The sequence below is a fragment of the Phyllobates terribilis genome, unplaced genomic scaffold (assembly GCF_046119375.1).
Source record: "Phyllobates terribilis strain yellow unplaced genomic scaffold, ASM4611937v1 Scaffold_7__3_contigs__length_470593459, whole genome shotgun sequence".
Lineage (NCBI taxonomy): Eukaryota > Metazoa > Chordata > Amphibia > Anura > Dendrobatidae > Phyllobates > Phyllobates terribilis.
In genome coordinates this window covers 137,918,528-137,932,823 of record NW_027362767.1, presented here as the reverse complement: position 1 = coordinate 137,932,823, position 14,296 = coordinate 137,918,528, and the positions used below count along the sequence as shown (strand labels likewise).

General features: G+C 56.1%; 1 protein-coding gene and 1 long non-coding RNA gene across 3 annotated transcripts in view; both read left to right on the top strand.

Moving 5' to 3' along the window:
• LOC141153972 (uncharacterized) overlaps positions 1–6,045 on the top strand; it is a 111,556-nt gene extending 105,511 nt beyond the window's left edge. Inside the window, exon 3 of the long non-coding RNA XR_012247374.1 lies at positions 5,849–6,045. This is a non-coding gene — a long non-coding RNA (uncharacterized lncRNA). The remainder of the gene's footprint in view (positions 1–5,848) is intronic.
• Positions 6,046–6,131: 86 nt separating this feature from the next.
• CCT3 (chaperonin containing TCP1 subunit 3) lies at positions 6,132–10,884 on the top strand. Of its 2 annotated transcripts, none has more exons than XM_073639299.1 (14): positions 6,132–6,294; positions 7,668–7,729; positions 7,800–7,850; positions 7,927–7,989; positions 8,075–8,171; positions 8,247–8,364; positions 8,544–8,730; positions 8,804–8,953; positions 9,185–9,317; positions 9,545–9,626; positions 9,704–9,884; positions 9,999–10,244; positions 10,324–10,455; positions 10,540–10,884. In XM_073639299.1, the coding sequence occupies exons 1-14, from the start codon at positions 6,264–6,266 to the stop codon at positions 10,645–10,647; spliced, it is 1,641 nt and encodes a 546-aa protein (XP_073495400.1). In that variant the 5' UTR covers positions 6,132–6,263; the 3' UTR covers positions 10,648–10,884. The 2 variants fall into 2 exon arrangements, with proteins under 2 accessions (XP_073495400.1, XP_073495401.1); XM_073639300.1 differs by lacking the exon at positions 6,132–6,294 and adding an exon at positions 6,958–7,037.
• The last annotated feature ends 3,412 nt before the right edge of the window (positions 10,885–14,296 follow it).

Sequence of the window (14,296 nt, the reverse complement as noted above, 5' to 3'; positions counted from 1 at the left end):
CATGGTAAGCCCCCAGGACCATGGCTGCATCCCGCCTTGGGACCACGACTTGCCAGGTCAGCTCGTGCGTCCGGTGGTTGACAAGCCTTCTGCACAGCTTGCCTTCGTAGAGGAACAGCTTGCTCTTCTCTTTCCATAGCTGCTTGGCTTCCTCTGGAGCATCCGGATCTATGCGGGCATCTTCCTGGGTCAGCAGATCTTTCACCAGGCGGACTGCAGGGTCACTATCTTGGGTCTCGGCCCAGCTGTGGTGAGGTAGGGGATTGATCATAATGGTTGTTAAATCCTCCTCCTTCACACGGTGGGAGTATTGAGCGGCTCCATACCGGTGAAATGCGGGGAGTTCTACCTCCTCCAGCTTTTCTGGGTCTTCGTCACCTTCAGGTAAGTGAGGCATTCTCGACAGCGCGTCAGCGTTGGCATTGGTTTTGCCTGCCCGGTACTTGATCACGAAGTCATAATTGGAGAGACGGGCCATCCACCGCTGTTCCAGGGCACCAAGTCTTGCACTGTCTAGGTGTGTCAACGGGTTGTTGTCCGTGTACACGGTGAACTTTGCGGAGGCCAGGTAATGCTTGAAGCGTTCCGTTACGGCCCACACCACCGCCAAGAATTGTAGCTTAAAGGAGCTGTAATTCTCCGGGTTCCTCTCGGTGGGCCTCAGCTTCCGACTAGCGTACTCGATCACCCTTTCTCTGCCCTGTTGGTTTTGGGACAGTACAGCTCCCAGTCCCACATTACTGGCGTCTGTGTGGAGATTAAAAGGCTGGCCATAATCAGGGTAGGCCAGGATCTCATCCCCCGTGAGGGCCATCTTCAACTGGCGGAAGGACTCCTCTTCCGGTTGATCCCACTTGAAGGGTGGCTTTTGACTTCTGGACTTAGACTGTCCTATCATGAGGTCCTGCATAGGAGCTGCCATCTTAGTGAACCCGGGGATGAACCTTCGGTAGTAGCCTACCAACCCGAGGAACTGCCTTACTTCTTTGATGGTCGAGGGGCTTGGCCAGCTCTTGATTGCCGTGACCTTGTCAGGGTCGGGGGCCACTCCTTCCGCGCTTACCACGTGCCCTAGGTACTGGACCTTCGGTTTCAACAGGTGACAAGTCGATGGTTTCACCTTCAGGCCATAGCCTGCCAGGGCTTCGAACACCTCGGCCAGGTGCTTCAGATGGTCCTCATAGGTCTTCGAATAGACGATCCCGTCGTCCAGGTAAAGGAGGACCGTCTCGAAGTTTCGGTGCCCTAGACAGCATTCCATCAGCCTCTGGAAGGTCCCTGGTGCGTTGCAGAGCCCGAAGGGCATACAGTTGAACTCGCTCAGTCCCATCGGGGTGGTGAAGGCGGTCTTCTCCTTGTCAGCCTCTGCCACAGGAACCTGCCAGTACCCACTAGTAAGGTCCAAAGTAGAAAAGAAGTTAGCTGATTTTAGTGCGGCTAAAGACTCCTCTATTCTAGGCAGCGGGTATGCGTCTTTATGGGTGATACGGTTGATTTGTCTATAGTCTACGCACATTCTCATGGGTACCGTCTTTCTTTTTCACCAGAACCAAGGGGGCTGCCCAGGGGCAACAGCTATCTCTAATGACCCCAGCTTCTTTCATTTCTCTTAGCATGCACTTTGCGTTCTGATAATGTGCAGGGGGTACAGGTCTGTTTCTCTCTTTTATTGGTGGGTGGCTCCCGGTGGGGATGTAGTGTTCTATCCCTTTTACTCTGCCGAAGTCTAGCGGGTGCTTACTAAAGACTCTCTCGTACTCCTGTACCACCCGGTAGACTCCTTGTTTTTGGTGCAGGGGAGTGGAGTCAGCACCCACATGGAGTTTCTGGCACCAGTCCTCCTTTTGTTTCTGGGAGCCATTACCCTCCGCCTGAGGAGATGGAGGCAAGGGTTCCACGGCCCTGATAGCTTTGTGTTCGACAACAAACAGTTTGGCAAGTGTAGCGTACCTGGGTAAGTGTACCTTTCTCTCCCCAATGTTGAGGATGCGGACGGGCACCCTCCCATGATGGACATCAACCACCCCCCGGGCTGTCAAAATGGTGGGCCTGCTGTCTGAGTACACGGGTTCTACCATGGCATGGTAGTCTCTACCTCTCAATCCGATTGCAGTCCGACACCAGATCATCATTTCACTTTTGGGAGGCAGGGGAATGGGTCACTCATTCTTACGCTACCGATCTCACCACCAGACAGTTCTACCTGCTGCCGTCTCATCAGGACTTTTATCTCTTTGTTGAGGACTCTCTGTTGGCTGGAACTAGCATTCACCGCCACCTGTTGTAGAATTACAATTACCTCTGAAAGACAATTTTCAATCACGTTAGTACCCACAGTTATTTTAGGGTGACTTTCACGACGGTCAAAGTCCATACTAATCACTCCCTGTGCCGGTAGTTCAACTTTACCAATTTTAATTGTCATCTCCTTGAACCCCATCTGTGGCACGGGTAAGCCATTACTGGCGATGATGCTCAAGTTACTGTCTGGATACCGCGTTATATCAGCATCAGTCCAATACTGCTTAAAAAGTACATAAGGGATAGTGGTTACTTGCGACCCAGTATCCAGCAAGGCGCTCATGGGGTTACCGTCCAGCACCACGGGTAAAACCGGGCGCCCCCCAACGTACTTATCACGCCAATTATAAGGACCTGGTGATCTTATGCCTGGGGGTTGGCCCTCTGCCCCAAGTTGGACCCGTTTAAATTACAGTACCTGGAAATGTGTCCGGGCTGGTTGCATCGACGGCAAATGGGCTGTCAATCCTCTGCGTAGCGGTCTGTGGGCCTCCCTCTGAACGACGTGGTCCTCCTCTGTCGACGCCATGGGACATCCTCCGGACTTGAAGCCAACTCGATGGGTCTTGACGGGTCCACTTGCAACGCCTGGACGGTCCTGGTCAACGCCGCGACGCTCCTGGTCAGCTCCTGGACTTGGTGGTGCAGGTCTTTCGACGGGGCTTGGTTCAGGGCCTGTGCGTCAGCCCCCACAGAGTCCATAGAGGAGGACGCCGCCTCCTGGTGGTAGGTGAGAGCAGGGCGCCGGGGGTTTATAGCGCCACTTGTTGCGGGTTCACGGAGCACCCTTATGGCCCTGTCCTTAAATTGGGCAAAGGTCAGGTCAGGGTTCTGAAAGAACATGAGGCGCAGCTGGGTCCTGTGGGCGCTGGACAGCAGACCTTCTATGAACTGTTCTGTTAGTAGCTTATCAGTATCCTGCACGCTGCCAGGGTCAGCTTGTTTGATGGCCCTCAAGGCTTCCTGCAAATTTAGGGCATAGTCTCTAATGCTGTCCTGTGCCCGCTGCTTACATCCATAGAACCGCATTTTAATTTCAGCGGAGGTACGGGTATCAAAGGTACCTCGCAGCCGGGCCAGAATGTCCTTCACAGTCCTTTTCTCCTCAGCGGGCCACGACTTTACCTCCCGCTGGGCTGCGCCAGTTAACTGCCCCGTCAGTATGCTGACCTTCTGTTCCTCTGTCAGGGGGTAAACTTGGAACAGACTGTACAGCCTTTCCTTAAAATCAGTCAGGGCATGAGTACTTAGGCAGCCAGGCCGCTCCAGGGATGTAGGGCAGGGAAAATGGCATCACCGCTGCTGCAGCTGCGCTGGTGGTAGTGGGCGCCTCTGTGTCCGACATCTTCCTCCCCCCTAGTTAAGCGTGGCCTACCTTCCGACGATCCTCTTCTGTAGGCCGCGGCTCCGCTGCTGCTGCTATGGACGAGGACCATGCGTCGCGTCCTGGTGATGTCAGCGTCGCTCTCTCTCCCTTCCAGGACCTTGCGCAGCGTCGGTGCGTGGGGCGGAGCTTCGGGTCTCACGCGGTTTGGATGTCCACGCCCCTCTTCTTCCCGAGCGGCGTCCTGAAGATGGCGTCCGATAGTGGGAAACGGCTGAAGATGGCGGGAACCGACGGAAGATGGCGGGAAAGCGGCTGGAAATGGCAGGAAACGGCTCCGGATGGCGGGAAACCTCTTTTCAGGTGCTTGTACAGTCTTTTTCAGGCACGCAATACCCGTTTGTGGCGGGTTGGTTACTATCCTGCCGACTACGCCAAAGCTGACTCGCCCCCTGGGCCTTGGGGCACTCGGATCCAGGCAATAGGGGAACGATGGGGGTAGTAGTGGCGACCCGGTCCGTGGCTCAGGGTGGTCAGACCAGTGGTAGTCCCTTTATAAGTTTTAAGTGATGTCCGACTACGCCACCCGTGGATTGCGGTCAGTGCGGACCGCCGCTGCCAGGTAGACCGCTGGGGCTGATGATGTATGCAGCTGGGATAGTGTGACTCCCCACGGGAAGAGTGCGGCCCCAGGGCAGTATAATGGAAGATGGGGGTGATGGTGTAGGGCGTCCCAGTACCGTTAGTGCTGGAGGAGCAAGGAGCACACAGACAACAGATTGCAGTCCAGGGTCTTTACTAGAACAGGTGAACTGACCCACAAACAGTCCCGGCTAGGAGGGGACCGGGATGTCTGAGAGCAATTGGGAAATTGGCCCTGGTCAGGGTGAGGGTGTAGGCCTACCGTGCTCTCTGCGCTCCTTCTGGCTATCTCCTCCTGATAGGGTAACAGCCCACGGTCCCGAGCTCACCGTGTATTCTCGCCTGTATGGCCTGCAACGTGGGTCCCTTTCTACTCCCGGCCTGGTACGGCTTTGCTGGTCCCTTCTGTTGTGGCAGAGCCTCCGGGCTTCTTAGGCCAAGGAACATACAGTCCCCTGCGGACTGGTTATCTGCTGCAGGACGTGGAATCCTCACAGCCTCAGACACCAAAGTCTGGTAAAATGGAGTTCTTTGTCTGCCAAGACAGGCTCTCTTCGCCTCTTGTCTCTGGCTCGTGGCTCTCCTCCTGCCACACTTCCTCTTAGGGTGCAATACAACTGTCCCTCTCTGCTCTGGGACACCTCTCAGTCCTGAGACAGGTCGTCCAGTTCTCTCTAACCCTGCCCCCGGTTCCAGCTTTTATAGGGGCAGCCTGCTCCCCCTACTGGCCTGAGACAGGAGGTATTGCATGCTAATATTCCCCTGACTAGAGAACCTCCCCCTTGCTCTCAGACACAGCTTTATTATATTTGTGGCATCCAGGCCAGGGTGACACATATATATCACCAATAGGTGACCAGGGTCTCCTTGTATTTATGAGGTCAATGGTGCTATACTGAAAGACTCTGTGCATCTCTATATTGTCCTGGTGGCATTGAGGGCTATGGATCTTAGTGATTTCATTAGTCATGGTAGAATTGGGTTGTAAATATCAACATGATTTTTTGGTTAAAGAATATTTGTGTCTATATAATGATGAACAACAATTAAATATAACTATGTATTAACTATATGGTGCTCAGTTGATCTAATCTTCAGCCGTCATCATCTATTACATTTGGAATTATACTAGTGGCTATTTTATTATTATCTATACAATTACCTGTATATGGGATTATTAAGACCTCCCTGTATATATATGAAATATGGGGATTTTTAGGGGCTATTTTATATGGGAATTGGTGTGTGCTAACTTTTGCTATAATAAACTTTTCAATATGCTTAATTAATGCTATATGGTCTTATATAGTTTAATTTCTCAGTGGTGGTATTAGTGTTAATATGTTTTAATATGTTTAGTATTGGATGCCTTCGTGAAATATAAAAAATGACTGTAACGAGTCTAAATATCCTTTTTTGTGTACTAAGAGAGCAAGTTTTGCCTGCAGCAAAAAAGCAATGTGTGGTCGCCAGCACTACATTTAACAATATGACCACTGGGTGTCGCTGCTGAGCTGCTCTCTGTGCGTCTCCTCATCACACACTGACTGCAGCATCTTTGCCTAATTTGGTCATATGTAGGAGTATCCAGAAAAAAAACTACAACTCCCACTATGCAATGCGAACCCCTCTGGCTTCTCTATGGAGCAGATGCAGGCGCCTGCGCGCTGTGTGACTATGGAACAAAGAAGATGGACTACATTTCCCGGCAAGCTGTGCGATACAGCAGCCACCGCAGCGCATGCGTACAACCCAAATGGTTACCATGCGGCTTCAACGGTAAGTGTTGCGCCAACCAAGCTTACGCAGCCTAGCCCTTCTCGCCCCACCCTCTATGAGGGGATTGGTTGAGGCGCAGCGGCCGCTTCCACTATTGGCCCCAGGGCCCGCACCTTCCGGTTAGTGTGCGCTCAGGAGGGGGCTCTGCTCGTTCTTTCTCCAGAATCTTCTCCCGTTGCCGGCTCCGTGGTCTCCACTCTCCTCTGCCGCCGCCGCCATGATGATGGGCCGCCCGGTACTCGTGTTAAGTGAGTGATGGAGGGAGAGAGAATCCGCTCAGTCATAGTCTGGGCCCCTGAGGGCCACAAACTGTCAGCGCTGCTCCTCCTGTCAGTAATGAGAATTAGTGTATTTATCACAGGGTGTAAATATGCAAATGGCGCTGAATATTAATTAGGTCACCAGAAATCCCTAGAAGTTACCTAGCAACCGCTTTCACGTCTGGCCGGTGACTACTTGTGTGACCGGTGCACGGTGGTGAAACTAGAGCCAGATGGGCCCGGGGCAAGATTACGACCGGGGCTCCTCCAATCCTGGTATATATGTATGCCCTCCATCCTGGTATATGTCCCCTGTTCTCCTGTTCTTTAAAGTGGTTGTCTACTACTTATAATCCCCCCGGGGCCCCATAAGTGTTTTTGTAATTACCTTATGTTGCAGTTACTGCCTGTGAGGGGTGCTATCACTGGCCGCTCACAGACATCACGTGACCCCCGGCTGCAGCCGGCTCTGACATCCGCTGACGTCACGACAAGTACTGGCAGGAGCCGGGGGTCTTTTTCTTCCTGGTTCCCCCCCCCTCTGCCTCTCCCCATTCATTGGGAAAGCGTGCGGTGGATGTCGGGTGTGACGCGGTGAGGTAACCCCACCCACAACCCAGCAGCCACCGCGGGGACCCCAGCGCTGAGTCACGCCTTGTCGGCACGGGGTCACGTGATGCCTGTGAGCGGCCAGTGATAGCACCCCTCACAGGCAGAACCTGCAACAGAAGGTATTTACAAATATACTTATGGGCCCTGGGGGGACACATTGGGGTCATAATAATAAGTTGTGGCCAACTTCTTTAATGTACAGATAAAAAAAAAACATTATACTCACCAGGGGCAACATAGAAGTCATGGGGCCCCATAGCAGAAGCATAATGTACCTCCCGCGGTCATCCGTGTGGCAGAGTGCGGCTCCCCGCGGTCCTCCGTGTACTCACCAATTTATAAAAATAAAAGTCACTTTCCTTCTGCTCCCCTGCCGCACGGTGTCTACTTCTGAAGCCGTCAGTTGACTTCAGGGTGTGAGCGAAGTCACGTGCATGCCGTCAGCTGCTGGCCTCTGATTGGCCGGCAGCGTGTATTGCCGCGTACGGACCCGATGGGTCCAAGGATGCACATCCAGTTGAAGTTTCTGCTGGCGTCGGCGGGCCCGCACAGTCACGGTCACTACCTCTGCTACCACGGTTGTTACACCCTTGCTGGTGCAGGGATAAGATGGCCGCCCGGCTCTGCACTCTTAGAACAAGCGATTCCTTTCCAATATTTCGGATTGAGGGGGCGAAACGGGAGCTGGGGAGATGTGTTTTGGGTCAGGTTCTGCCCCAATAATTTTGAGTGTGATGTTTGTGCCTTAGGTCAGAACATGAAGCGAGAGTCTGGGAGGAAGGTCCAGGCCGGGAACATCAATGCGGCCAAGGTAAGTACATGGAGGTGAGCGCGTCCTCCTCATCTCGGACGAGCCCCCAACTTCTCTCCATCTCTTACAGACCATTGCAGACATTATCCGCACCTGCCTGGGCCCCCGTGCCATGATGAAGGTGAGTGATTGCCCCCCGGTCCTCCTGTAGATTGTCAGTTTTTGGGACTCCGTAGTAAACGCGTCTTACTTTACAGATGTTACTGGATCCCATGGGAGGAATTGTGATGACCAACGATGGAAATGCCATCCTACGAGAGGTGGGTGATGGGATGAGACCTCTGGGGATGTCCTTCACGCCATGCAGGCAGAGATAGATGACACTCCTTCCTCTTTCGCCTCTAGATCCAGGTGCAGCACCCGGCCGCCAAGTCCATGATCGAGATCAGCCGCACACAGGACGAGGAGGTTGGAGATGGCACCACATCGGTCATCATCCTGGGTGAGGCTGGCGGCCACCCTCCCGGGTATGAATGGTCCTCGTCTCCGTCCTCATTACTGGTCCTTGTCTCCACAGCCGGGGAGATGCTGTCTGTGGCCGAGCAGTTCCTGGAGCAGCAGATTCATCCCACCGTGGTGATCAGCGCCTACCGCAAGGCCCTGGATGACATGATCGGCATCTTGAAGGAGATCAGGTGACCACTTGATGACCCCAATGATAAATTGGATCTCTGCGGCCAAAACTGTAAAATGTCAGCAGAGATGAGGATCAGGCAGTTGGATGTCAGCATGCCCAATCCTTGTCATAGAGCTATAAGCTGCCACCAGAAGAGAGGTGGGGTGTTTTAGCCTGAATCCTCAACTCCCGTTGTAGCACTCCTGTGGACACGAGTGACCGGCAGCTCATGCTGAAGATCATCAACAGCGCCATCAACACCAAGGCCATCAAGCGCTGGGCGGACATGGCCTGTAACATCGCCCTGGACGCCGTCAAGACGGTGGAGTTTGAGGAGAATGGCAGGAAAGAGTTTGACATCAAGAAGTATGCCAAAGTGGAGAAGGTGAGTCCCGGAGCCTCGATCAGATTTAGCCTGAGATGTTCCGGTCCTGACTTGTGTCTCCTGCCATCACCAGATTCCAGGTGGGATCATCGAGGAATCCTGTGTCCTGAGAGGCGTCATGGTGAACAAGGACGTCACACACCCCAAGATGAAGAGGTTAATCAAGAACCCGCGCATCGTCCTCCTGGACTGCTCCTTGGAGTACAAGAAGGGAGAGAGCCAGGTATAGAGTATGACGCAGGACACCACTAGGGGGTTCTCCAAACTAGAGCCTTTGGGACGTATGGGGTTCCAGATTAGCAACTCAACGCCTATCCTGTGGATAATGGTGTGTGCCTCCTAGTGGTGGCTCTGGGTAACCGCTCAGTCATGGCGCTGCGGCTGAGTGATGAGATTGAGGTTGGTAGGTTGGGTTTGGCCAGTGACCCCACTCCTCTACTCAATGTTCCCACAGACTGAGATCGAGATTACACGGGAGGAAGACTTTGCTCGTATCCTGCAGATGGAGGAGGAATACATCCAGCAGATCTGTGAGGACATCATCAGACTCAAGCCCGACTTGGTGATCACAGAGAAGGGAATCTCCGGTACGACTAAAGGGACACTGCGTCTAGTGTTCTCTGTTATCAGGCTGACTGCACCATACGACTGGTGACTTAAGATGCCTGGGTCCAAGTTTATGAACTACTGAGAGGAGCTGTATGGATGGAGTGATTATGATTGATTGCAGATTGTGGGTGGAGTCTTTTAAAGTGATACCCCCTTATTTTCTTCTCATGGCACATGTGAGCTCCTGCTATAACTCTTGTTTCAGATCTTGCTCAGCATTACCTGGTCAAAGCCAACATCACCGCCATCCGGAGAGTGCGCAAGACGGACAACAACAGAATAGCCAGGTAACGTGGTCGTGTAAGAACGATGGCGGACAAGCCCGTGTGGTGAGGCCGCTGATGACATCTTCTCTTCCCACCAGGGCTTGTGGAGCTCGTATCGCCAGCCGCACAGATGAGCTCCGGGAGGAGGACGTTGGGACAGGCGCTGGGCTCTTCGAGGTCAAGAAGATCGGTGATGAGTATTTCACATTTATCACCGAATGCAAAGACCCCAAGGCTTGCACAATTATGCTGCGCGGAGCCAGTAAGGAGATCCTGGCGGTGAGTGTCGCAGGGGCCCGAGCTGCCATCACCGTATTGTGGTCACATCTTCTATCGGTTCCCGAGTGGTAAGTGTCGCCTGTAATCCTGACCATCCCTTGTTTATCCCTACAGGAAGTGGAGCGCAACCTCCAGGACGCCATGCAGGTGTGCCGCAACGTGATGATCGACCCATTCCTGGTGCCGGGAGGTGGAGCTGCCGAGATGAGCGTTGCCCACGTCCTGACTGAGAAGTCCAAGACCATGACTGGGGTGGAGCAGTGGCCGTACCGAGCCGTGGCCCAGGCCTTAGAGGTCATTCCAAGGACCCTGATTCAGAACTGCGGAGCCAGCACTATCCGGGTGCTGACATCACTGCGGGTACGATGGCCGGGTCCTGGGGGTGGGTGACGACAATGGCGGGAAACAAAGATAATCAATCCTCATTATCCATCTACAGGCAAAACACACGCAGGACGGCTGCCAGACCTGGGGCGTGGACGGTGAGACCGGCGTGCTCGTCAACATGAAAGACCTGGGCATCTGGGAGCCTTTAGCTGTCAAGCTGCAAACGTACAAGACCGCTGTGGAGGTAAGGAGGCGCCGCCAGCCTCGCCGAGGCCTCTGCTCGTGAGAATGCTGCCTGTAGTGATGCTCTGTCCTCTCCCGCCCACAGACCGCCATCTTGCTGCTCCGCATCGATGACATCGTATCCGGTCACAAGAGGAAGGGAGACGATCAGGGGAAGGCGCCGCCCGCAGCTCCGGGGAACCCCCAGGAGTGATCACCTCCCTGCGGGGAAGCGGGACCCACGGCGTGCTGATCACCCCAGAAAGCGCGTCCAGCACTCCAGACGTCTCGGCAGTTGTCACACGTCAGCGGGTTGTCTGTATGCCGCGCTTTGGCGGGGAGTCCGTTTTTTTTTTTATTTATTGCTGTCTAGGAGGATGAAGGGGAGCAGGGCCCCCATAAGTCGGCCATCTCCTGCTACCGAGAAAATAAAACTTTTCTTTCAAATGTATTCTGTCTGAAATCTGGTTCCTGTGCTGTAACCTCATAGGGGGCGCTGCTCTATAATGGCTAAGTCAGGTGCGAAGTGAGCTCCGTACTGAGTGGCTAAAAGCACTGACCCCCAAATGCAGCAAGGAGGGCAAGAAGAAGGTCAAGCATTGCCATGTGAGTAAGGCATCAAGGAAAACTCAATCCCTGCGAAATGTATCTCATCATCGCCTCGTCTTATCCTGGGCCGGGAACGGTATCTCATCATCGCCTCGCCTGTCGTCCTGGGCCGGAAACGATATCTCGTCATCGCCTCGTCTGTCGTCCTGGGCCGGGAACGGTATCTCGTCATCGCCTCGCCTGTCGTCCTGGGCCGGGAACGATATCTCGTCATCGCCTCGTCTGTCGTCCTGGGCCGGGAACGGTATCTCGTCATCGCCTCGCCTGTCGTCCTGGGCCGGGAACGATATCTCGTCATCGCCTCGTCTGTCGTCCTGGGCCGGGAACGGTATCTCGTCATCGCCTCGCCTGTCGTCCTGGGCCGGGAACGATATCTCGTCATCGCCTCGTCTGTCGTCCTGGGCCGGGAACGGTATCTCGTCATCGCCTCGCCTGTCGTCCTGGGCCGGGAACGGTATCTCGTCATCGCCTCGTCTGTCGTCCTGGGCCGGGAACGGTATCTCGTCATCGCCTCGCCTGTCGTCCTGGGCCGGAAACGGTATCTCGTCATCGCCTCGCCTGTCGTCCTGGGCCGGGAACGGTATCTCGTCATCGCCTCGCCTGTCGTCCTGGGCCGGGAACGTTATCTCGTCATCGCCTCGCCTGTCGTCCTGGGCCGGGAACGGTATCTCGTCATCGCCTCGTCTGTCGTCCTGGGCCGGAAACGGTATCTCGTCATCGCCTCGCCTGTCGTCCTGGGCCGGGAACGGTATCTCGTCATCGCCTCGTCTGTCGTCCTGGGCCGGAAACGGTATCTCGTCATCGCCTCGTCTGTCGTCCTGGGCCGGAAACGGTATCTCGTCATCGCCTCGCCTGTCGTCCTGGGCCGGGAACGTTATCTCGTCATCGCCTCGTCTGTCGTCCTGGGCCGGGAACGATATCTCGTCATCGCCTCGTCTGTCGTCCTGGGCCGGGAACGGTATCTCGTCATCGCCTCGCCTGTCGTCCTGGGCCGGGAACGGTATCTCGTCATCGCCTCGCCTGTCGTCCTGGGCCGGGAACGGTATCTCGTCATCGCCTCGCCTGTCGTCCTGGGCCGGAAACGGTATCTCGTCATCGCCTCGCCTGTCGTCCTGGGCCGGGAACGGTATCTCGTCATCGCCTCGCCTGTCGTCCTGGGCCGGGAACGTTATCTCGTCATCGCCTCGCCTGTCGTCCTGGGCCGGGAACGGTATCTCGTCATCGCCTCGTCTGTCGTCCTGGGCCGGGAACGGTATCTCGTCATCGCCTCGCCTGTCGTCCTGGGCCGGAAACGGTATCTCGTCATCGCCTCGCCTGTCGTCCTGGGCCGGAAACGGTATCTCGTCATCGCCTCGTCTGTCGTCCTGGGCCGGAAACGGTATCTCGTCATCGCCTCGCCTGTCGTCCTGGGCCGGAAACGGTATCTCGTCATCGCCTCGCCTGTCGTCCTGGGCCGGAAACGGTATCTCGTCATCGCCTCGCCTGTCGTCCTGGGCCGGGAACGGTATCTCGTCATCGCCTCGTCTGTCGTCCTGGGCCGGAAACGGTATCTCGTCATCGCCTCGTCTGTCGTCCTGGGCCGGAAACGGTATCTCGTCATCGCCTCGTCTGTCGTCCTGGGCCGGAAACGGTATCTCGTCATCGCCTCGCCTGTCGTCCTGGGCCGGGAACGTTATCTCGTCATCGCCTCGTCTGTCGTCCTGGGCCGGGAACGATATCTCGTCATCGCCTCGTCTGTCGTCCTGGGCCGGGAACGGTATCTCGTCATCGCCTCGCCTGTCGTCCTGGGCCGGGAACGGTATCTCGTCATCGCCTCGCCTGTCGTCCTGGGCCGGGAACGGTATCTCGTCATCGCCTCGCCTGTCGTCCTGGGCCGGAAACGGTATCTCGTCATCGCCTCGCCTGTCGTCCTGGGCCGGAAACGGTATCTCGTCATCGCCTCGCCTGTCGTCCTGGGCCGGGAACGGTATCTCGTCATCGCCTCGCCTGTCGTCCTGGGCCGGGAACGGTATCTCGTCATCGCCTCGCCTGTCGTCCTGGGCCGGGAACGGTATCTCGTCATCGCCTCGTCTGTCGTCCTGGGCCGGAAACGGTATCTCGTCATCGCCTCGCCTGTCGTCCTGGGCCGGGAACGATATCTCGTCATCGCCTCGTCTGTCGTCCTGGGCCGGAAACGGTATCTCGTCATCGCCTCGTCTGTCGTCCTGGGCCGGAAACGGTATCTCGTCATCGCCTCGCCTGTCGTCCTGGGCCGGGAACGTTATCTCGTCATCGCCTCGTCTGTCGTCCTGGGCCGGGAACGATATCTCGTCATCGCCTCGTCTGTCGTCCTGGGCCGGGAACGGTATCTCGTCATCGCCTCGCCTGTCGTCCTGGGCCGGGAACGGTATCTCGTCATCGCCTCGCCTGTCGTCCTGGGCCGGGAACGGTATCTCGTCATCGCCTCGCCTGTCGTCCTGGGCCGGGAACGGTATCTCGTCATCGCCTCGCCTGTCGTCCTGGGCCGGAAACGGTATCTCGTCATCGCCTCGCCTGTCGTCCTGGGCCGGAAACGGTATCTCGTCATCGCCTCGCCTGTCGTCCTGGGCCGGGAACGGTATCTCGTCATCGCCTCGCCTGTCGTCCTGGGCCGGGAACGGTATCTCGTCATCGCCTCGCCTGTCGTCCTGGGCCGGGAACGGTATCTCGTCATCGCCTCGCCTGTCGTCCTGGGCCGGGAACGGTATCTCGTCATCGCCTCGCCTGTCGTCCTGGGCCGGAAACGGTATCTCGTCATCGCCTCGCCTGTCGTCCTGGGCCGGGAACGGTATCTCGTCATCGCCTCGCCTGTCGTCCTGGGCCGGGAACGGTATCTCGTCATCGCCTCGCCTGTCGTCCTGGGCCGGGAACGATATCTCGTCATCGCCTCGCCTGCCGTCCTGGGCCGGAAACGATATCTCGTCATCGCCTCGCCTGTCGCCGGAAACGGTATCTCGTCATCGCCTCGTCTGTCGTCCTGGGCCGGGAACGGTATCTCGTCATCGCCTCGCCTGTCGTCCTGGGCCGGAAACGGTATCTCGTCATCGCCTCGGCTGTCGTCCTGGGCCGGGAACGATATCTCGTCATCGCCTCGTCTGTCGTCCTGGGCCGGAAACGGTATCTCGTCATCGCCTCGTCTGTCGTCCTGGGCCGGGAACGATATCTCGTCATCGCCTCGTCTGTCGTCTTGGGCCGGGAACGATATCTCGTCATCGCCTCGTCTGTCGTCCTGGGCC

What these genes read in the sequence shown, in the direction of transcription:
- CCT3 (XM_073639299.1), top strand. Translation starts at nt 6,264, where the DNA reads ATGATGATGGGCCGCCCGGTACTCGTGTTAA. An exon ending in ACAAGAAGGGAGAGAGCCAG is followed by an intron (nt 8,954 to 9,184) that starts GTATAGAGTATG and finishes ATGTTCCCACAG; the next exon opens with ACTGAGATCGAGATTACACG. An exon ending in CACAGAGAAGGGAATCTCCG is followed by an intron (nt 9,318 to 9,544) that starts GTACGACTAAAG and finishes CTCTTGTTTCAG; the next exon opens with ATCTTGCTCAGCATTACCTG.